Here is a 22,814-nt window from a genome sequence, read left to right as displayed (position 1 = left end):
TTTCCTAATTTCCGTAAAGGGCAAAGCATTTTATGTCCCACTGGCCTTTGTTCTGTTTCAAGAAACAGTTGCTAAAGCAAGAGGACGATCATCCCAAGGGAGAAGGGCCAGCCCACACCATGGAGCTGCCCAAACTGAAGCTTCCAGGGCTGACCAAACTCGCGTCTTACTCCAGCCCCGCACTGCAGTCTGCGCTTGGAGCTGGAACAAGGGGGAAGGTGCCGGTGCTGAGACCCTTGAAGTTCATGGGCGCGAGCAAGAAGGTAGAGGGACAGCCTCTCTGCGCTGCTGCTCTCCCGCCAGCCCAGGCGGCCACTCCATTTTTGGTCATTTTTCTTTGACAGACAGATCCACGGAAGGACCTTAAGCCTGGCCTGCAGCAGTGTCGCCTGCCCACCATAACACGGAAAGGTGGAGGGTACTGAGCAGTGGGGTTGTCTTGGCTTCCCAACACACTGGGCCCACCTGCGCCATCTGCTCACAAGATGCCACGGAGGGCTTGGGATGCGCCTGCGGCAGCTTTGCACTGGCCCCCCATGCCCATGGCCCACGCAGCTGCCCTGGATGTTCTGAGCTAATATATTTGTAAAACCACCGCTTTCTAGGGTTTTCTTTCGTTTTCGTAACTAAGAATTAGGGGCAGGGAATATTTTGTAACTTTTTATACGAATCAGAACAAATGAGCAGGAATGTCTGGATGTGCTAGTGAGGTGTGGTTGGGAGGTGGGCTCTGCCTGTCCCAGTGCATCAATCACGGAGCACATCACATCTTACCAGGGATGCTACTGGAGACCCCTCACTTTTATTAAAGAATGAGCTGTCTTTACACTGTTTCATTCTAATATTCTCTGAGTCCAACATGTGTCCTTCCCAGCCATTCCTTGATTTTAGCTTTTGTGGGCACACGAGGGAAGGTGATTTTGTTGGGAAGACTTTGCTGTGGCTTAATTTTCATTTGAAAAACCATTCAGGAACACACACAGGCATGTCCTCGGAGCCCTCTTTGCTTGTCAGTGACCAGCCTGGCAAGGCGGTGAGGGGCACAGGGCAGGCCTGAAGCATCTCTTCTGAGCATGGGCTTCGAGGTGGCCACGCTGTCATTTTAGCTTCTGGTGCCCAGCTGTCTCCTGGGAGTAGGGAGCCCTGCCCTGGCCTGCCAGTGGTGCTCTGAGCTGTTTCCCGAGCGCCAGCAAGGTGGGCACCTTATGTCCTACTAAAACCTGTTTCCCCCCAGGGCTGGGATGGGGACATTGCAAAGAAGCTGTGGCGCTGGCCGGGCTGCTGGGCAGGGGACAAGGCCTCGCAAGCCCTTTTATCTTGGAAAGTAACCTAGTAATTTGGTCTTCCTTCTTTTTTCTCATCTTCCCAAACTTAACCGTATATTTTTGAAAAATCTAAATTTCCCAGGTTAGCGTTTACGTCTTGTTCCCGTGCTGAGACAAACCAAGGCACCCTTCCTTCAGGTGCTCTCCAGTGGCCCCGGCCCAGCCCCAGGCCACCTGACATGACAGTGGACTGCAGGGGGGAGGGCAGGCTGGAGGGAGAGGAGAGGGCGAGAGCTTGGGGCAGTGAGTCCATGGGCACAGTTGCCCGTTCTGGGCCACATGGGAGCAAAGGAGCCCAAGAAGGGCAGATTCAAGCCGGGAAGTGGGGCTCACCGTAATGTTCAGAGCAGGGTGCAATGCAGGCCTCTTCCTGAGCTCCTTTTATACCCATTTGAGACCCCCGTGCAGTGTTCAGGGCTGCCCTCGCTGTAGGGGAGGTGTCTGAGTCGGGGGGCGGGGGATGGCTGTTCTCCCTCTGCAGAGGGCTTCAGAGTCACAGGGGAGGCAGACTCACAGCAGCAGGGAGGGCTGGGGGACAGAAGGCTGTGGAGGTGGGGGCAGCGGGGCTCAGGTCAGAAAAGGGACCTTTGGGCAGGGGACTGTGGCTGGAAGGGGCATACCCTGTCCCCAGGCCTGGCTTCAAGGTCGGGCATGTTCAAGGATTGTTTGTGTACTTGGGAAACGTGTTATTCCCTTTAAGTGTATGAAGTGTGAAGGGAAAGTCTTCACAGTTCCTCTGCAGGCCTTGGTGAGAAAGCAAATGTGGCGTGCAGACGCTGGGGTCCACGGTGGCAGTGGCGGGAGTCACGAGGCAGATTTTGGAAGCCATCTTGGACCACTTGGCTACGGACCAATCTTAGGAACAGCATCATAAAAATGAAGATTTATTCCTGGCACAGATGCATCTACAGTAAACTGGGGTGTATCTGACGGCATTAGTACAGCGGCGGCCCAGTGCGAAGTGCGTCCAGAACCCAGTGAAGGGTGACAGATGGGGCTGAGGCAGAGCGAAAACCAATCAGCACGTGATGCCATCTTGGGGCCAGCGACAGCTTCAGACATGCTGGGTCATCTGACCAGACTGCTCAAATCTGTACATAATCATTGTCCCGGTATTAGATTTCTACCTGCCACTTCCCACAGACAGACAGGAAACAGAGTAAGATGACCGGATTAAGCATTCTAGACCCGGCTGGCTGTGGTGGCTCACACCTGTAATCTCAGCACCTTGGGAGGCTGAAGCAGGAGGATCGCTTGAGCCCAGGAGTTCAAGACCAGCCTGGGCAATATAAGGAGACCCTGTCTCTAAAAAATGCCAAAGAATTATCCAGGTGTGTTGGCACTCACCTGTGATCCCAGCTACTTGGGAGGCCGAGGTGGAAGGATTGCTTGAGCCCAGGAGGTTGAGGCTACAGTGAGCTATGATCGCACCACGACATTCCAGCCTGGATGACAGGTGAGGCTCCGTCTTGAAAGGAAAATAATTCTAGGCTTATTTTCAAAGGTAGCTTCTTCTGACTTCCAAATACACCCCCCCCCCCCGTTCACTGTAGATGCTTCGGACTCCCTGGGTTTGGCTTCCTGTGTAACTGACAGCACCGAGCAGTCAGCCCTTTAAGAAGACAGAAGTACCTAAAACGTGCTGATATCTTACTGTGATACAGAGGTCACTCTGCACGTGCCTAATTGACACATTCTGCTCCTTTGATTTAAAACAGCAAGTCTCAGTATCTCGTATTTCTCTTTTTAGCAGACTCACACCGTAGTTCATGGCCCCAGGATCCAGAGGCCCTGCTGGAGCCTCCGAGCGGGTCAGGCTGAGAGCTCAAGCTGTAACTCATCTCTCCTCTGAAGGAAACTAAACCCAGGGCTGAGCTGAGGTGCCGTTTTCTGTTTCTGCATTCATACAAATGGTGAAAATGTAGCATTACCTCCCTTGAAAGCCTGAAATTAAAGACATGCCCCCAATTTCATGTGATCACTCAGAGAAATAGGTTTTCAGACACTTCATAGTTTAAAGTCTCACAAAGTAAAGCTTTCAAAGGGTCCAGTTGTATATGATTTTTTAAAAAACAAGAAGCAGGCTGGTCCGAGGGCAGTGGGGTTTACAACTGATTGATCACAGCCAGTTACAGAGTTCTCTGTTCCTTCTCCACTCCTGCTGCTTCACTTGACTAGCCTCAAAAACAATAAAACAGGCCAGGCGCGGTGGCTCAGGCCTGTAATCCCAGCACTTAGGGAGGCCGAGGCAGGTGGATCGCCTGAGGTCAGGAGTTCGAGATCAGCCTGACCAATATGGTGAAACCTCATCTCTAAAATAAAATAAACCAAGGAACATTCTTGTCTGTGGTAGCTGCACATTCTGTTGTGATGCTAGTAACTTGTTGGGCAGGTGGGGGGGGCCCTAAGCTCACAGATGCTCATGAGCTGGTTTCAACCACGTAAGAACAATCTCAGGAAAACAGCTTCATTCGCTATTTCACGTCCCACGCTCATACTCACCACAGAAACTGGGTCATGAGTGGTCGCAGGCTTTCAGTGACAAAAGGAGGACTCTAAGCTGTGAGGAAAAAGGACTCGCTGAAACCTGGTGCACACGTGCAGCTGCAGGAGGAGGCCAAGGAGCCAAAGCCTGGGTGACGTTCCCGAACAGCCCAGCTCACGTCTGACTGACGAGGGGCTTCGAGTAATGTGGGGTGAAACAGACAAAACCATTCCATAGCGACCGATTCCTTCCACCAAAATTGCAGCAAACACGGAGCCCGTGTAACAGAAGATAAAACAAGTGGTATATTCAAGATAGTTTTAATTTTTGTGTGTGAATTAGAAATATCACTCGTAAATGATGAAAATGACTAGTGCAGTAACTGTCCTCCCCGACGGCAGAATTACATTATTTATACATATAACACAGTCGATTGCATTGGAAACAACAGTATTAAAATAAACGTCAACCGGTAAAAAGGGCGTCTTCCCTCTGCACCTCCAAGGGCCATGAGTCCTTTACACCCAGATGCAGAGTCACTTTCCACCAGCATTCAACTATTCTTAGGTGCAAACAATTTTTAAAAATCTGTGATTGCAGCCTGCCTTCCTGAATTACACTAAGTCAGAAAGCGACAACTTTCTCTCTGACTGCATTCCAGGCTGTCTTCTGACCACCTAAGGTATAAAAAATCAGTGCAAAAACAAAGCAAAGCACTATTTGTAACAGTTGGATTTCAGGGGATTTCTTGTCCGAGAAACATTTTATTTTACACTATGTATATATGTGTATATTATATATATGTGTGTGTGTATACGTATGAGACTCAATCACGTTGAATTTTAGAGTAAAAAGCAAGAAAACTCCATTTCTTATTTTTTACTGCAGCCCCAAAAGACTGATGTGAAAATGGAAGCACTTTCTTTGGGTGAGCAGCGGGAACACGCGCCACAGAGCGAGCCGGTCACTGTCCACGTGCCCTCGCCGACATCCACCGCCTGAGGTCCGCCGCCCGAGCGTGGCCCAGGCCCAGCGTGGGGCTCCTCCTCGTCACTCCCTCAAGTCCGAGTCCTGAGGCTGTGCGCAGCAGTGGGGTGGCTACACTATAGTTCCACCTGGAGAACTGGCCTGGCCTGGGGACGACAAGGAGCCCTGTGAACAAAGCAGTCTACATTAATCCAGCAAAACACCCAGCGGGCAACAGCCACCATGCTCGCCCTCCGCCAGCAGCTCCACGTGGTCAAAACTGGTGCTGCTGGTGTGAACACCCGTCCGTGTGGGAGGGGAGCAAACCCGCCACGTCATCTGTGTGATTTCCGTCCAGATCACCGCGTGACTTTGCTAGAGAACTGGAACCCTGCTGGTTGCAATACTGTGGCCTCTGCACCGTCCAAGAGAAGGGCGGCCAAGCCTGGCCGTGGCCTTGGGGGACACAGTGGTCTCTCCGCACCTGAGGAGAACAGGTTCTCCGGCGCTTCGCTGGCACAGAGGTGCAGGTGGCTCCTGGGTGTCCAGCGCCCTCAGCCAGGGCTGAGGCCGGGCACTGCAGTTCTGGACCACATGCCCAGTCGCTCGGGGCCAGGGGTTGCCTCCAAGGATACAGTTCAGTGGCACCTTTGAAAGGGCACTCTCTGCTGGGAGGGTTCTGGCTTCATTGGGTGCTGTGACCGTGGCACCCTCTGGCTGTTTTCTGCTCATGGGTGGGCCCCACAGGCAGAAAAAGGAGGACCAGGCCAGGGTGGGGAGCCCCAGAACAAAGAAGTGGGAGGCTGTGACTGGGTGTGGAGAAGGGATATGGCAGGCAGCAGGAAGACTAGGGGGCATCTAGCCCTTTGGGGTGGCTCCTGAGAGGCTCACGGGGGAGGGGCGGTCTCACCCAGACTTCACAGTACAGGCGTGGGCTTAGGTCAACCTGTGAGGAGACAGCCCTACACAGCAAAGAGCACTTCATTTTAAAAAAAGCCTTTGCATTCTCTCTCAGGCTGCAGTGACATCACGCTGTGGCCATTTCCAAAGACGAATGTTAAGATGGTGACGGTGCAGCCCCAAAGGCGCCCATTTTCAGCTCTGTGAATACGACTTACCCCTAAGCTGTCATGGACGAAGGCTCAGCTGATGAGGACTCACTACCAATGACAAGCCTTTAACCCAAGCAGACATCGCTGCCTTCTCACACACTGGACTTGTGCGGACAGATGAGGCTGACAATCTGAAACCGCCCTCCGGCCTCGCCCACACTCTGCTGTCCTGCTCAAGTCATCTCGTTTCTTACCTTCACCCGGAATCTGTTCACCTACACGAGCTCAGGAAGCAAACGGAATGTGGCGGCTGTCCCTGCTGAGAGTGCATAGGAGCGCTCTTCCTCTGGGAGCCCAGAAGAGGGACGGGACCCTGTTGGAACTTCAGAGGCCCCGAGCACGGCCCGTACTTCTGGCTCAAACCCATCAAGGCTGTGGAGGAAACTGGGCAGCAGGTGCCCAGCCCCATTTCTGCCATGGACAGTCTGGAGGGAAGCCTCTAACGCAAGGACGCTGCCTTCAACACAGCGTGTACCCTGAGAAGTGCTGTCCACGGCCATGTGGTGTCCAGGAAGTGACAAACTCCAGAATCAAGAGGCACCTCCCTTCCCCGGGCAACAGAAAAGTCATCTACTCCGGGAAGAGGGAGAAAGACAGAGAGGGGCTGCCTTCAGCTAGCAGCCACAGAGTCTCCCCGCATTTCACTGAGTGCTGCTCCAGGTACTCAAAAGGCAGCTCCACCCACAGGAAGGTAGCGTCTCTACCAGCCCCGTGGGAAGTTTAGCTTCAGGAGCACATTTAACAACTTAAAAACAAGTGACAGCCAGCCCTTTGGGAGGCTGAGGTGGAATCACTTGAGGTCAGGAGTTCAAGTCCAGCCTGGCCAACAAGGTGAAACCCCATCTCTACTAAAAATACAAAAATTGGCTGGGCGCAGTGGCTCAAGCCTGTAATCCCAGCACTTTGGGAGGCCGAGGCGGGTGGATCACAAGGTCAAGAGATCGAGACCATCCTGGTCAACATGGTGAAACCCCATCTCTACTAAAGATACAAAAAATTAGCTGGGCGTGGTGGCACGTGCCTGTAATCCCAGCTAGTCAGGAGGCTGAGGCAGGAGAATTGCCTGAACCCAGGAGGCGGAGGTTGCGGTGAGCCGAGATCGCGCCATTGCACTCCAGCCTGGGTAACAAGAGCGAAGCTCCATCTCAAAAAAAAACAAAAAACAAAAATTAGCCGGGTGTGGTGGCCCATGCCTGTAATCCCAGCTACTCAAGAGGCTGCAGCAGGAAGATGGCTTGAGCCCAGGATGCAGGTTGCAATGAGCCGGGATCCACTGCACTCCAGCCTGGGGACAGAACAAGACCCTGTCTCAACAAATACAAAAATAATAAGTGACATGAATTTTAATATTTTCTTCAACTGAAGATGTTTCATATTACCATATTCAACAACAATATAAAATTACTAATGACTTTTTGGTAAGAGGCCTTTGAGGTATGCTGTGTGGTTGGCACATTATTGCACATTTCAGGTTGGGCTGGCCCCGGTTTACATACCCAGTGGCCGCAGGTGGCTGGTGACAGCCTCCCGTCTTAGAGTTCCTCTCACTGAGTGTGAGGCTCTGGAGGACTCAGCTGCTTCCCGTCACTCCCAAGCGAGGGTGGGTGCTCAGACGCAGAGGTCGCACGGCCACCAGGCTGCTGGAGCCTGATGTCAGGGGAAACACTGGCTCCACCAGTTGGCCCTGCCCTGCCCCACCCCTGGAAATCGACCCAACCTGAAGGGTGCAGGAGGGTTCCTACTCTCTCATTAGCACAAAACAAAGGCCTCCAGTTTCTGTTGGCTAATGAACACCCTGATGCCAGTGCAGGTGGCAGCTCGGAGCCAACCCGAACCACCCTCCCGCCCTCCACTGTCCTACCGTCCACTGGGCCCGGGTTCCAGAGAGATCTTGAATCAACTGCCCCCAGACCTGTCCTCTCGCCTTCTGTGGTCCACACTCGCGTAACAGGAAGTGCAGCTGCCGTTCGCATAGCTTAGTCCGTTTGGTGTCAGCCCTGGCTAACAGTTCTTTCAGAATGGATCATGTGCAGAGAATGTGCCCATAATCAAAACGCAGGATCCCTACGCTAGAGTCCTGAGGAAGCAGGTTGGCTACGGGTAAAAAACCCAAGAGGACCCCACGGTGCTGGACCCAGGTCTCCTTGGAGCCTGCCCGTCAGAGCAAAGGAGAGAATAGTGTCTCTAACAGGAGTTAACAGGAAGGCGAAGAGGCCCGATGAGCCCAGTCTCCAGTTCAGCAGAGAACCAGCAAGCCCGGGGAGATGGCCCTGCAGGGAGGTATATGCCCCGGAGTGCCCTGGGCGGGGTTGCCATCAGTGCCAGGCAAGCCTGGAAGCAGGGTGTGCGACCGGGGGAGTACTCGGGGTGGCTGGAGAGGCGGGTGGGCTCGGTGCCCTTCATGCAGGTGAGGGCTTGTGCAAGTCACGGGACCTCCACTCGGCGGCATCCACCACTTGTCGGAGACGGACTTACTTGCCATAGAGAAAAAACTGCCATTCAAAAGATGAAATGAACAAAGTCACCCTGTTTCTCTATCAGCCTGCGATTTAGTCTAAAGCTTATCCGGTGGTAGAAGAGGAAGATAGGAAACAGAAACCAGGCCCCCGGGGAAGGATCCAGGCTGCAGCTTCCCCTGAGCGCGGTGGGAGGCGCGGGTTTAAGCGTGGAGGAGCTACTCCCCACATGACCGTCCATGTCAAACTCACAGGAAGGGACCCTGAGGCCCCAACCCGCCTACTCTTCAGGGAGGGGGTGTGGTTGTACCCTGTCCTTCTGCTTCCTTTTCATGGGAGCAAGGTGCAAGGCCCGGCCTAGCCTGGCCCATGGAGGACCTGGCCATGGGAGCCCGCCCACGCTTCACCTGTCTTCTGCAGCATGTGGGAGCTGCTGGTCTGTGCTCACAGCAGCACAGCTGACAATTCCAGGCTTCACCAGTTGCCATCAGGCAAAGGAGCTCGCCAGGGAGAATCTGCATGGCTGTCCCATCAGCCCCAACGCTGTTAGAGGAACGGGGACAAGCCTTGGATCTAATACTCAGTCGGCTGTTCAGCTCTCCACAGAGTCACTGTTTCATTCCTGCTACAGATGTGAGTTCAAAATTAAGTGACAGAAAATACTCCAGCGGGCCCGGCGCGGTGGCTCACGCCTATAATTCCAGCACTTTGGGAGGCCGAGGCGGGTGGATCACGAGGTCAAGAGATCGAGACCATCCTGGTCAACATGGTGAAACCCCATCTCTACTAAAAATACAAAAAATTAGCTGGGCATGGTGGCGCGCGCCTGTAATCCCAGCTACTCAGGAGGCTGAGGCAGGAGAATTGCCTGAACCCAGGAGGCGGAGGTTGCGGTGAGCCGAGATCGCGCCATTGCACTCCAGCCTGGGTAACAAGAGCGAAACTCCGTCTCAAAAAAAAAAAAAAGAAAAGAAAATACTCCAGCTATTGCTTTGGGTTTGATTCTAATTTATAATACTAAGTTCAAGAATGATTCTTGTTGCACCAGAATATATAGGAAAAATATTTTGGTTCAAAACAATTCATACTAAGGCAGCAGGGCCACACTCCTGCCCTTGCGCTGCTGCTTGGTGAGGAGATTCTGACAGCAAGACAGGACTGTGAGGGCCACAGGCCACATCAGAGAAAGGACGTGTCCTGAAGCTCTGTCAGGCCGGGGACGGTCTCTGAGTTCTGGGAGGGCTTCCCTTTCTGACCCCATGGTCCCGGGCCCGTGAATGTCAGAGGAGACAGAACCTCAAGGAGACAGCTGTGGGACGTGGATGAGAGTGTGGGCTAGGTGCCAGCTCATCCCTCATCCACCTGGGACTGCTCAAAACCCTCTCTGGTCATTCAACCCCCAAGGTCACCCTTTCCAACCCCAACAAAAGTAACACGAAACAGGCCCTGGGAGCAGTTTCACTGCAGGCAGGCGGACAGGCCAGCGCTTCTCTCCTGAGATTGTGGAGAAAGTGCCACAAGACAGAATCTGGTTCTACGCAGCCACAACATCTGGGCGCTTGGTGCCGGCTGGCCGGGGTGCTGCGGAGGTCACCTCCACCCGTGTCCCCCGAAGGAGAAGGCCAGCCTTGGCCCTGCACGTAGCCCCTGAGGCTCCAATGCTGGCCTCTGTGGCAGGTGCTCCTGGCAGAGCCTCACCCTGGGGAACACCATGAGTTCTTTGCAAAGCAATACCTTTTTAGAGACGGTGCAGGAACGATGAGAAATGTCACCAGGCTAGCCTGCTCTCAGAACGAACACTTCCAGCTCTGAGCACATTTATTAACTGCTCACCTGCAAGATCCGCACCATTGTCACTACACAAACCATGACAGAAAGGAAGCAAAGAACACCGGGAGAGAGCAGCCGTGGTTTATTCGGGCGTGTGAGGCCCGCCTCCAGATCACACAAGTGGCACGTGAGCCAGAGAGCCGGGACCCATCCCTGTCCCAGACTGCACGGCAACTCTGGCCTGGGACCCCGGTTGTAGCTGGGCAGTGGACCACGTACCTCTGCCAGCCTTAACCTGTGCACTGACAGGTCACACAGAGGAGGCACACTTCCCCAGATGCCACTCCACCTCTCTCTAAAGAGAAAAGCCACCCAGAGAAAAGAGTCATGCTCTTCAGGCATCTGGGGAAAGACTACGCAAATACAGGGCACAGCGACTTAAGGGGTCCACTGCGATGTGAACAGGAAGGAAGCATTGGAGAAAACGAGTGAGTCAGTGGGGCCTTCATCGTGATCCCTGTTCACTGATGGACACCAGCAGGTCCCAGCTGTCACTGGGGGCCCCCTGCTCCTGGGACCCACTTGGCCTGCAATCCTCTCTGCTGTGTGGGGCAGGAAGAAGGGACCCCAGTCAGTCTCCCCAAAACCTTTCTAGCTTAAGTAAGTTCAAGGAGGATTTTGCTCATGCTGGCCCCCACCTAAAAGAGGAGGCTGGTTTTGGAGGCCACTGATCCTGGAAGGGTTGGAGGAGCTGAGAGCCTCTAGATGGTCCGTTCGTCTCTCTCCAGGGACCCCTGGGTTCAGAATCCACCATTCTGACAGGCAGCCACACATGGAAAAATGGCTATTTTTTTCTTTAAGACAGAGTCTTGCTCTGCCACCCAGGCTGGAGTGCAGCACCATCTTAGCTCACTGTAACCTCCACCTTCCGGTTCAAGTGATTCTCCTGGTGCCATAGCCTTCCTACCAGCTCTAGGGACCACAGGTGCATGCCACCATGACAGGCTAATATTTGTACTTTTAGTACAGACAGGGTTTTGCCATGGTGGCTGGGTTGGTTTCAAACTCCTGGGCTCAAGTGATCCACTTGCCTCAGCCTCCCAAAGTGCTGGGATTATAGGCATGAGTCACTACTCCCAGCTGAGAAATGACTCTTTTTGAAGGTACAAACTAGCTATTTTTACAAGACCAAAATGTTATGTTTTTCTTAAAAAAACAAAAACTTGCCATCAACTTAATAGTCTTTAGGGCTTAAAAATCTACTCTGCGATGGCCTGGGCAACACGGCAAGATCCCGGACCTACAGAAACAGACACGGGGTCAGTGAGCCGTGTTAGTGCTACTGCACTCCAGCCTGGGCAACAGAGGGAGACCCTATCTCAAAAAACAAACGCAAAAAACCCTGTTCAGTGGTAAGAACAAAAACCTGTGCTACACTTATGGCAGGAGGCCCCAGGCCACTTTTGAGGGCTATGGGTCTCCCAGGAAGCCCCTTTTGAGGGCTATGGATCTCCCAGGAGGCCCCTTTTGAGGGCTATGGGTCTCCCAGGAGGCCCCTTTTGAGGGCTATGGGTCTCCCAGGAGGCCCCTTTTGAGGGCTATGGATCTCCCAGGAGGCCCCTTTTGAGGGCTATGGATCTCCCAGGAGGCCCCTTTTGAGAGCTATGGATCTGAGTGTTGCTTCTGCTTTGGCAGCCCAGACTCCAGAGAAAAAGTGCCTAGTTCAGCACTGGAGGTTCTGCCGCCCAGCACTCCAGAGCCAGCACCCTGGGAAGCTTCCGGGAGTTCCCCACCCCATGAAAGTGCTGGAAGCAGAGCAGAGGGCTCAGTCGGCTGCCAACATGGAGAGGCACCAAGCAGGACCTGGATCTCATGACATAGCAGGGAAGTGGCAATTAAGTGGGAGCACAAGAGCCTGAAGAAGGGCTGTGTCTTCTCAGGCCAGCTCGCCCTCGCAGGCGGGTGGGGAGGTGCCTAGGCCTGTGGGTGCCAGCATGCTGCTCACATCAGTTATGTCGTCTGTCAACATCAAGAGTGAGGGACAATATTTCAGAGCAAGACGATGTAAATCGTGAGTTCTTCCCATCCCAAATGGAACGTCCCCCACCGCCCTGTGCAGGAAGCTCTGCTGCACCGATGGGCCTGCTGTCTGCAGCAGGACAGCCTCAGCACAAAGCCTCAAGCAAATGCTATTCAAGATGAGGAGTAGGAAGACAATGAACTCTAGCCAGGAAAAGAGCTCCCACAGAAAGCAGCCTACCTGGGGGGGAGAGCATTAGGACAGACACCTAATGCATGCAGGGCTTAAACCCTAGATGACGGGTTGATGGGTGCAGCAATCCCATCATGGCACATGTACACCTCTGTAACAAACCTGCACGTTCAGCACATGTATCCCAGAACTTACATGAAAATAAAAAATAAAAATCAAAAACAGCAAGCAGCCTGCCAGCCACTACCTTCTTCCCTCTCCCAGCTGCTGGCCAGTGGCCGGACAGAATGTCGCATGTCCAGCATCCAGAATAGTGAGTCCATGTAACAAAAGCCAGCTCACAGCCCAAGACGACTTGAGAATGTCAACATCCTCATCAAACAGAAGCCTTTACAAGGCTCAGCTGAAAAGTCAATCAACAGTCCTTCTCCCCGGTTGGATTCAGCACAGAGAAGGACCACATAAAACAGTATCTGAGACGCAGAGCATCTCATCCAGGGCGCTGCCAGCAGTAAGAGGGAGCAATTGCTGTGGCTGTTTATCCTATAAACATTAACAAGACCTTTAATTTTACAGCGTTTGTAAGCTTTTCTTGTTTTGGCTCACTGGGATTTTTAAAGCTTAGATGTGAAAGTGACTACTGATAATTACCTACATGTACAGTTCATCCACACACGTTTATTTAAGGTCGGTACACAGAGGACCGCCCACAGTACTTCAGAATGTCAGGTATCTAGTAAATGCAGTAAGTCTCGTTAGCTGTGACAGTGACAAAGGAACAGCTAAAAAAAAGCAGTGAAACAGAAACATTTTCTCAAAATTAAAAAATAACAATACTGATATTAAAGCTTCATTCATTATTGCAACAGTTAAGAATTTACCAGTATTTCATGTTACGAAGGCTCTTTATGAAATTTATTCAAGTTGTCAAGAAATTAGATGAAAATATAAAAAAGGAAATACATGTGAATTTTACTTTTGATTTTCACTCAGAATATCCATACAATTTTATACAGTGTCACCTAACATAACAATCTTTAATAAACTCAAATACACAGAAATGATAAAAATGCAGGAAATTTTTCTTTTACACTTTCAAATGAAGGGACAGCAATTTATGACACAAAGTTCGTGTAACAGGTGCAGGAATGGATAAAAAAATCGACATCAGTGGGGCAGCTTCCCTCTGCCGGAGGGGCGTGTTCTCACAGTCTGTGAATGGGATCTGAGTTTGAAAGGTAACAGTTGAACACGAGTGCTTTTCAACGTAAAGCCACACACTTCACTTCGGCCACACAAATCTCTCTTCCCTTTGGGACATGACTTGGGGTCACTGAGATATGCACCTTAACATAAACCAACATATGATAGTCCCAATCGGCCGGTGGCAAAGGGCGTGCTCCAGACAAAGGAGGGCCCTGCAGGCTGCTGCCAGGGCGGCAGACTATCAACCCTCAGCTTTGCCACCCAGACCAAAGTAGAGGCGGCGTCTCCAGGTCACTCCACCCCTACCCATCACTGCTGAGGAGTGAAACCTCAGCCACGGGCACATGTCCACTGCCTGTGGTGCATCCGTGCGGTCAGAGGCCGACCATGCCCCCGTCCACTGGCACTGGAGGCAGGGCGGGGCCAACGGACCCCCTGCCATGCCCTCACCCACAGAGCTGCATGCCAGATGCTGCGTTTCATGACTCTTTCCCCAGAAAATCCACAGGTGAACTGCTAGTTCTTCCTTGGGCTGTCAGACCATGCGTGACGTGGCGCCTGGGTTCCCGTGGGTCCCTTCTCCAGGCGCCCCAACTCCTAGGCTTTCTCCTCCTCCTCACACTTTGAGCTTGCTCAACAAAGAAAAAAAAATGTCTCCCTCCCAGGCAAGAGGTGATGAGGACCTGGACTCAGGCACAGCCATGTGATAAGGCAGTTCCGCCAACCTCAGCACTCCCTTCACACCTGACCATTTCTTTAATATTTAAAAGGAACCCCAGGAAGTGGAGGAACTGGGGAGAAACACTAACTGGCCACCTGCCAGCTGGGCCCTGGGGGTGAAGCCAGCCGGGGGAGAAGCGCAGCGGGCCCACCAGGACTGTGTTCATGCCCATAAAACCTCGCCCTGTCACAGCATTTCTTCCTCAGAATTCCTGCATGCCTTTGAGATAAGAATCATTGTGACAGCTCCTTTCTGATTTTCCATGCCTCCATTTTTAAGGCATTTATCCTCAGTCCCAAGCTAAGGGTTCACAGGAGAACACTTCCAAACTGCTAGAAGTTCAATCAGCACAAAAGAGAAATTAGATCCCTCGCCATGATTTAAGTAAATTCCAACCCCAAGGCTACTGGCTATTTCTCCAGTGTCTAATCCTGCACACGCATTTGCTTTCAAAAGAAGGCAAGGTTTTCCAAAGGCTCCCTTCTCCAGGCCTCTGGGGGAATTTTGAATCCCCTTCTCCTGAATAAGAGAAAAGCCTGAGGGAAAGGCTGGGGCCCCAGCAGCCCACCCCAGTCACCGCACAAACCTGGCTTCTGGAATTCTGGCGGAAGAGGCCAGCCCGGTTAGGGCAAGGAGAGGCTCCCCTGGCCTGGCACCTTCAGAAGGCATCTGACACCGCCCAGGGCTGAGCTTGCCCCCTTGCCAGGTAGGAGCGGGACTCTGTGGCCACCCAGTGTGCACCTGATTTTTGTCTGTGCTTTTCACCTCTGCGGTTTGGTACACATTGGAAAAGCGATGCTGACTGAGTAGTTAAAAGCCTCTTCTGGTCAAATGCTGTGTCTCCTTCCGGAGATTAGGTTGGAAAAGCTATTCTCGCTCACAAGAACGTTTAAGCTGAAGAACTGAAAAATGTGAATGAGGAAGCTCAAAGTTTGGTGAAGAAACCACAAAATTTTTCCCAAGTTTCTCTTACTGTCTACCACGGGAAGCAACACACATTGTACTGACACATGTGGTGTCAGGAAGCACCCCTCCCTGGCCCCGCCCCGCCCCAGGTCTGCCCCACCCCAGGTCTGCCGGAGACAGGACTCAGAAGCACGGCCCAGGGAGGGCGCTCCCCCTCCCCTCTCTCCAGTGCCTCTTCTCCTCAAGCTGTCAGGCACCTTTAGTTCTGGTCCTGGAGAACACCTTGTATGCTGTCCTTCTGCCTGCAGAAGTGCTCTGCCGGCTGTCAAAGGGGCAGCAGTCGGAGGGGCAGAGTGGAAGCAGAGTGGTAGCACCCTGCAGGGCCTGGGCCAGCCTGGGATGAGCCAGGAGTGGAGCCACGCAATCAAAGGCACCCCTGCCCCAGCGGGCACAGCGCTCCCCACTGGGCCCTGAACCCAGCGAGAGGAGCCTTGGGGAGGGCATGGAGACACAACGAGGGGGTCCCAGACAAGGGACCAGACAGACATTAAGGACAGTGCACTCCTTGGCAAAAATGGCAGAAAAAGCTGGTTATCAAGCCCCAAATCCCAAACTGACAATATCATGGTGGCTAACCCTGGAGGTGTGGGGAGAAAGACACGCCAGCCTCTGTACTGCACAGCACGTTTCAGTTTTTAAAGGAAATAATCTCCTCCTCTTGCCTCTCCCGGCCCCGGTTCCTTTCACCTGGCAGCAAGCCCCTGCAATCCCTTTCATCCCGCTACTGCAACTGAGAACTGGAAAGAGCGGGGAGAAATCAGAGAGCGCCCAGTCGGCCATGCTGGTACTCGGGCACACGCCCACGGCTCCCTGTCCGTGGGCAACACCTTCAGAACTACAAGGTCACCATAAATGCTGCTTACCTGGGATCAGCCACTCTCTATGTAGGCCAAATACTAAGTCCTGAATTTTGAAACTGAACGTTTACAACTATGCAGGTGCATGAAGTCGCACACGGAGTGTTCACTACTCATCTCTCCACGTGACCCCATTTGACCTCCAAAGCTGAAACTGTCCACAAGGATGGCTGTCATGGCTACCTTAGATGAGTTCACCCTGGGAACAGAGGCCCGTATGGCACAGGTGGAGAGGACACGAACATTCCCATGAAGTAGTGCTCAGGGTTGCTAAAGGCACAGCCAGGTGAGCGGCCCCGTGGCCACGTGCTGCCCTGCCACCACGCTGAAGAAAAAGCACTGGGTTAAGGCCCATGCTGGGCACAGGGTGGGCAGCTCCACCGTGACAGGTTTAGAGATGGGAAGCAGGCCTAGGGACCTGGCCCGGCTTTCCTGGGAGGTCCATTAAGAGCGCAGGGAGCTGCGGCTCCACCTGCCAGGGTCTTTACACTGCAGAGAAAGAAAAGTCGACTAGGTCTTCACTCTGCTGAATCATATTCACCAGGCAAACCAGTATCAGTGATCGTTATCTCTATATTTAATTACAAAGGTGTGCAAAACAGAAAGACCTAAATGCCCAAAATGAGTTAACAAGATAACCACCATCTTGACATGCCATATGCAGCTCAAGGGGCCACCTCACCCAATGTGAAAGCTACAATTTGAAAAGCAGCTCCTTGCGCAGCAGTAGAGAGCGAGGATGAAGGACTGCGGTCGCCGGGGGAGCAGCACCCCCTCCCACTGCTGAGGAAGCCACCGGCCACCAGGGCCCAGGCTGAGGCTCCAGGGTGGGAGCCACTGAGGATGAGGCCCAAGGGCATGGCCAGCGCCAGCATCCCAAGAGTAATCCCTGAGCCACAGCCGCCATCCAAGAACAAGGAAAAGGGGAAACCTGTACTTCTGCTTCCTCTAGGGGGGACTAAGCCCAAATAAGGGCCATGTCAGGGAGAAGTTGGAAGTCTTGGGGAGTCTCCAGCTTTGGCTTTATGAAAAAAAGCGGAGTCGCACGTGCCTTTCTGACCCAGCCCCCCCCACCCCCGCAACCAAAAACCCAAAAAACTTTTTTTCCCTTATTGGGAAAACACATAAGCAAAGCACATCTGACCTAAAGGTCTTCGCTTATGCACATCTGACCTAAAGGTCTTCGCTTATGTGGCAAGAGGCACTTCTGCGATGCTGTTGGTGTCCTCAGCCTGCAGTTCCCACGAACTGTCCAGGCTCTGAGTAAGGTGGGTATTTTAGTGCACAGAATCTCAATTAAAGTGCTACAAACTGCTTCTTTGAAAAAAGATGTTTATTAAACAACTTTAATTGTCATAAAATGACTAAAATGGGTTTTAAAAATTAAGGCTCTTCTCTTTCTGTGGATTGCCAGAACAATGTAAAAATAATATCAATCAACCCTGCTAAACGTTTTGTTCCTAAGGTTAAATTTCATAGATTCCTAAACATTTTGTGATTAAGATAAAAAATTGGACTATAAATGACAATTCATGGCCATCTGTGCTGAACACACACTGATCAGGTGTACAATATTCTAATTGAGTAGTTAAGCAAAAATATTCCAGTTAAAGCATAAATTGTAATTTTAGCATTTTAAAGTCATTGTTTCCCCACACTGTCATGATTTCCCTAAAATTGAAATAGTCTAATACAGGAAGGCTAACCTTGGGACTCTATATACTCCCAGGAGGATGACTGACTTGGCTGGCAATTACTTTGATTATATTTTTTTAAATGCTCTAAGGTAAATTATCAAATGATTCAGAATTACATGGCATGCAGTATCCAAAATTATGGCTCTGATGCATTTAGATTTACATTAAGAATAAGAAGTGTCATTCACATTCATTGTACACCCCACCCCTCCCACAAAAAAAAAAAGTCACTACCTAGTCAAGTTCTAGATCTGGTGCAGCATTAAGGATTAAAACTTACCACTTTACCAGGCCTTCCCCATGTGCAAATAAATCCCTCCTGACAAGCAGTGACTATACAGTCTTCAAGAAAAATTAATACAGTCAGTCTTTCATGTGCTATCTTTTTACATATCAGCGGCTCTAACAAGGGAACGTCTTCCATTCGGGGGCACAGGGGCGTTCCCAAAGTTTTAGCAGGGTCCGTTTTGGTTTTGGTAACTAGATTCAGTTTGTCACTGCTCTTGCTAGAAATGTGTCCCATGCTATGATTTCGCTTGTGATCTTTCTCGTGGTGCCTCTCCTTCCGGTCATGTAGTGAAAGTGTTGCAAATTTGCTGACCCCAGAAGCAATGGCCCCGTCCATGACACTGCTTTTGCTGCCAGCATTTGAGACTGCTGAATGCGGAAGGCTGTTGGACCGTGGCAGAGGAGGGGGCACAGAGTTCCCGGGCGTTGTAACACTGTTCCCATTGCTTCCAGCAGGAGGACTCGTGGCATTCATGACATTTGTGTGTGTCCTTGCTCTTGAGAGGGGTTGGTGAGGGAAAAGGATATCTTCTGTAAGGTCCCATAAACACAGCTGTGTGTCCTGGCCCACGGAACCAAACCGGTACGTGACACTTACAGGGCGGCTGTCTGTAGAGTTCCGTTTGGAGAGCCTGGACTGTGTACTATTTGCTCGATCTCTGCCAAAATGAAGAAGGTCTTGGAAGTCCTCATCACTGCCACTGAACTCCATAGGGTCACTTTCTTCTACACTAGTGGTATAGGGGTCAAACGCTACAACACTGACCCAGGACTTGTGCCCGTGGCCTCTGGCTATTACTCGGCAGTCTACGAAGGACCAGACTGTCACCAAGTCATCCTCTCCACCTGTCACGATGTACTTCCCATCCGGGCTCCAGCACACACACAGCAAGCCCCCAAAGTAGCTTTTCATCGTACCGTGCAGCTCCACTGAGTCAAAGCTGAACACCCGCAGAAACCCGTCCTGGCTCACGCACGCTAAAAACTTGCCATCTGGGGAGAAAGCAAACTCGTTGAGGGCCCCCTCGCCAACCGTCCACTTAAGGAGAGGGTTCCTCGTGGATTTGCTCTTACAAGTGTGCACAGCAAAGCTCTCTCCCTGCTTCAGAAGCTGGTAGTGGGGGGCTGTGGTGCCACAAGTGTGCTCCACGTTATATAAGTACATGTTCCCACTCGAGTGGGCTACTAGGAAAAGGCTTTCCGAACCGGGAACCCATTTGACACAGGTAACTCGTGACTTGTCTATTAGTCTCTGTGAAGACAAAGGAGAACAAGTTAGCACAACGGAGAAGTCTCAAAGGTGCATGTTTCCAGCAAGCAAACTTGTGTATTTCCTGGTGGGAAGAGGCAAGTCCATCGGGGCCCTCCACGTTTTATCCTGCAGTCAGCCAGGCCAGCAAGGAGCATTTTGACCCCTTGTAGAATTACTTTCTAAAATCAGTGTTAGGCTACTGGCTTTCACTGAGGGAGTCAGGCAGTGAACAAATACTTGCAGAGGGGCCACAAAGTGCCAGATGCTCTGCCAGGCACAGGATTGTCCCCGGAGGGAACAGCCCTGCTGGGACGCTTTAACAGTAGGAGCATCTGATCTGGGGGTCACTGCAGTAACATGTGGCATCCCCTCTATGAAGACCCACAGCTAAAGTTTCTTGAGTCCTCACAGCCAGGAGAGCTCTGCCTCACCTCAAGGGTTTCTCTGCATTTATTGTCACTGTAAGTCATGGGCTGGCTCCATCTGCCCTCTGCTCTGATGGCTAGAAGGTGGGGAGTGAAATCTGCAGCCCACGTGACTCCAAAGTACGCCGCTGGGCGCTACCTCAGCCCTGGGTCCCCGAGGCTTCCTCACTCAAGCACTGCCCCATGCGCATCTCTGTCAGCATTTCCTCAAAACCCTCTCTGGTGGCATTAAGAGAAATATGTTGATGATTCATTCGGGAGTGTGTGTCTCATCATCACTCTACTCCATGCTAACTCCGGACCCCTAACCAACATGTTTCTTTAACAGGCATATGTGGGTAGTCTTGCCTTTAAAACCCAAAGAACAAAAGGCAAAGATACCACCCCCAACCAAAGGCACAAGTCTCCTTCCCTGCTTGCCAGTTGATCATGCAGTGGGGATTGCCAGCACAACAGCTTCCACGGGGGCGGACCCTTTCTAGACCATCTGAGCACCAAATCACATCACCAAAATGCATCCAGAAGATCCAAGACTCCCAAATCTACCTACAACTTCCACTGCCAAATGTTCTCCACTGCACCGAAGCCCCAGGAAAAGCGTCCCTTGAGGAGCCCAGCAGCCCCAGCAAGCTGAACACTACCACTCCACCTAACAGGTGGGAATTCCCCAACTCAGGTCACAGAGGGTACTGGGCACATTGGAGCAGATTCTGCCAAGAATCATGCTGACTTTTGCCTGGGTGGCTTTGGGGCCATGTGCTTGCTATGTGTGCTATATCTTTACAGAAAATTATAGAAATAGGATGACTTGATTTTTAAAAGAACAGCTGGAAAAGAAATTAATGAGCCATGCAAGCTCACTGCATGAACATTAGATCCTGGAAGGGAGGCTGCTAACAAATGACCCCAAGCAGGAAGAGTGGAAGCTTGGACGCCACACAGCGCGCAGGCCCAGGGCCAGGGACCACGTATTGGGCAAGGGTTACTCAGCAGCAACATTTTACTGCCGTAAATGACATGACCGGCCTCTTAAATTCACAGGCACCTGGCAAGCCAGCCTTGGGGACACAGCCAATATTTTCATCCCCCACCTCTTTACCCGCCTTGTCTGGTGACCTACCTATAAACAGCACCTGACCTGCACCAATGCCAGCAACCTAAAAATCTAGCGCTACTCTGCCAGGATTTCCATTAGACCTTCGTGTAATTTTTTCAGCAAGGGGTTAGAGAGATAATTTACATGGCCAGACAAGGGCTTTTTTTTGGCGAAGGAGGGAGGAGAAAGGATGATGTTGATGGTGAACGGTGGGTTAAGAGGCTCCCACTCCCCCGTCACACCTCTACCAAACCTTGCTGTCCCACTGGGCCCAGGCTGCCCTAGCACTCCTGATCCCACAAACACAATTGTACCTGATGGCCCAGGGCCTAGGGGTGTCCACAGCTCACCCCATCACTGGCCTTGTCAAGCAGGCCTATACCAGCTAATTCAGGGCTGGGAAGCCAGACTGCTGTCTGCTTCCAGTACAGTGGCTCTCAATTCCTGTGCCTTACATTTCACCAGGATCAAATCAAATCCCAATTTTCCCAGGATCAGTTCATTGTTACTCCATTTACCATGTGTGGAGAAATTTAAGGACATAAAAACTTCTAGCAGCACAGTTAGAAGTAAATTTTATTTGGGGCCTTAAAAAAACACAACAGCTGGGTGTGGTGGCTCACGCCTGTAATCCCAGCACTTTGGGAGGCCGAGGCGGGTGGATCACAAGGTCAAGAGATAGAGACCATCCTGGTCAATATGGTGAAACTCCGTCTCTACTAAAAATACAAAAATTAGCTGGGTGTGGTGGCGCGTGCCTGTAATCCTAGCTACTCAGGAGGCTGAGGCAGGAGAATTGCCTGTACCCAGGAGGCGGAGGTTGCAGTGAGCCGAGATCGCGCCATTGCACTCCAGCCTGGGTAACAAGAGCGAAACTCTGTCTCAAAAAAAAAAAAAAAAAACACACAACAAAAGGCTGGGCACGGTGGCTCACACCTGTAATCCCAGCACTTTGGGAGGCCAAGGTGGGCAGATCACCTGAGGTCAAGAGTTCAAGACCACTCTGGCCAACATGGTAAAACCCGATTTCTACTAAAAATACAAAAAATTAGCCAGGCACCGTGGCGGGCAACTGTAATCCCAGCTACTTGGGAGGCTGAGGTGGAGAACTGCTTGAACCTGGGAGGCTGAGGTTGCAGTGAGCTGAGTTAGTGCCACTGTACTCCAGCCTGGGTGACAGAGCGAGACTCCATCTTAAACACACACACACACACACACACACACACACACACAGACACCCCCCAAAAACAGCATTAGAACTCAACAACTCATACTATCAAGTAAAAACAGTACTGCTTTGCAATAGTGAGGTATTAATAGTTATAGGACCATTAAAAATGTTACTGCAGGCTGGGCACGGTGGCTCATGCCTGTAATCCCAGCACTTTGGGAGGCCAAGGTGGGCGGATCACCTGAGGTTGGGCAGTCGAGACCAGCCTGACCAACATGGATAAACTCTGTCTCTACTAAAAATACAAAATTAGCCAGGCGTAGCGACGCATGCCTATAGTCCCAGCTACTTGGGAGGCTGAGGCAGGAGAATCACTTGAACATTGGGGGCAGAGGTTGCAGTGAGCTGAGATCATGCCATTGCACTCCAGCCTAGGCAACAGGAGCAAAATTCCGTCTCAAAAAAAAAAAAAGTTATTGCAATGACAAAACACATTAAAAACCTTTACTCCCATATTAAAAAGTTGTACTGTGGCTGGGCACAATGGCTCACACCTGTAATCCTAGCACTTTGGGAGGCCGAGGGTGGATTACTTGAGGTCAGGAGTTCGAGACTAGCCTGGCCAACATGGTGAAACCCCATTTCTACTAAATATAAATAAATCAGCTGGGCGTGGTAGCGTACACCTGTAATCCCAGCTGCTCCGGAGGCTGAGGCAGGAGAATCACTTGAACCTGCGATGTGAAGGCAACAGCAAGCCGAGACCATGCCACTGCACTCTAGCCTAGGGGACAAAATGAGATTCCATC

General features: G+C 51.7%; 2 protein-coding genes across 29 annotated transcripts in view; one reads left to right on the top strand and one right to left on the bottom strand.

Moving 5' to 3' along the window:
* MOK (MOK protein kinase) overlaps positions 1-7,314 on the top strand; it is a 51,649-nt gene extending 44,335 nt beyond the window's left edge. For 11 of the 15 annotated variants that reach the window (XM_054240380.2, XM_078335789.1, XM_017977340.4 and 8 more), the window contains 2 exons: positions 63-263; positions 345-826. In XM_054240380.2, coding sequence (XP_054096355.1) covers positions 63-263; positions 345-425 — 282 coding nt within the window. In that variant the 3' untranslated portion in view covers positions 426-826. Of the gene's footprint in view, positions 1-62; positions 264-344; positions 827-4,698 lie in introns of those variants that run through there. The other 4 variants (XM_078335788.1, XM_035261557.3, XM_035261552.3 and 1 more) reach the window with 3 other exon arrangements.
* Positions 4,117-22,814, bottom strand: part of WDR20 (WD repeat domain 20) — a 94,520-nt gene continuing 75,822 nt past the window's right edge. For 7 of the 14 annotated variants that reach the window (XM_078335772.1, XM_035261539.3, XM_078335771.1 and 4 more), the window contains 2 exons: positions 18,054-19,313; positions 4,117-4,962 (listed from right to left, as the gene is read on the bottom strand). In XM_078335772.1, coding sequence (XP_078191898.1) covers positions 4,909-4,962; positions 18,054-19,313 — 1,314 coding nt within the window. In that variant the 3' untranslated portion in view covers positions 4,117-4,908. Of the gene's footprint in view, positions 6,202-15,306; positions 15,482-17,394; positions 19,314-22,814 lie in introns of those variants that run through there. The other 7 variants (XM_054240374.2, XM_009006571.4, XM_017977337.4 and 4 more) reach the window with 5 other exon arrangements.

Source organism: Callithrix jacchus, chromosome 8 (genome assembly GCF_049354715.1).
Source record: "Callithrix jacchus isolate 240 chromosome 8, calJac240_pri, whole genome shotgun sequence".
NCBI classification, from domain to species: Eukaryota; Metazoa; Chordata; class Mammalia; order Primates; family Cebidae; genus Callithrix; species Callithrix jacchus.
Note: the sequence above shows the minus strand (reverse complement) of the source record. Positions and strands in the feature narration are given on the sequence as shown.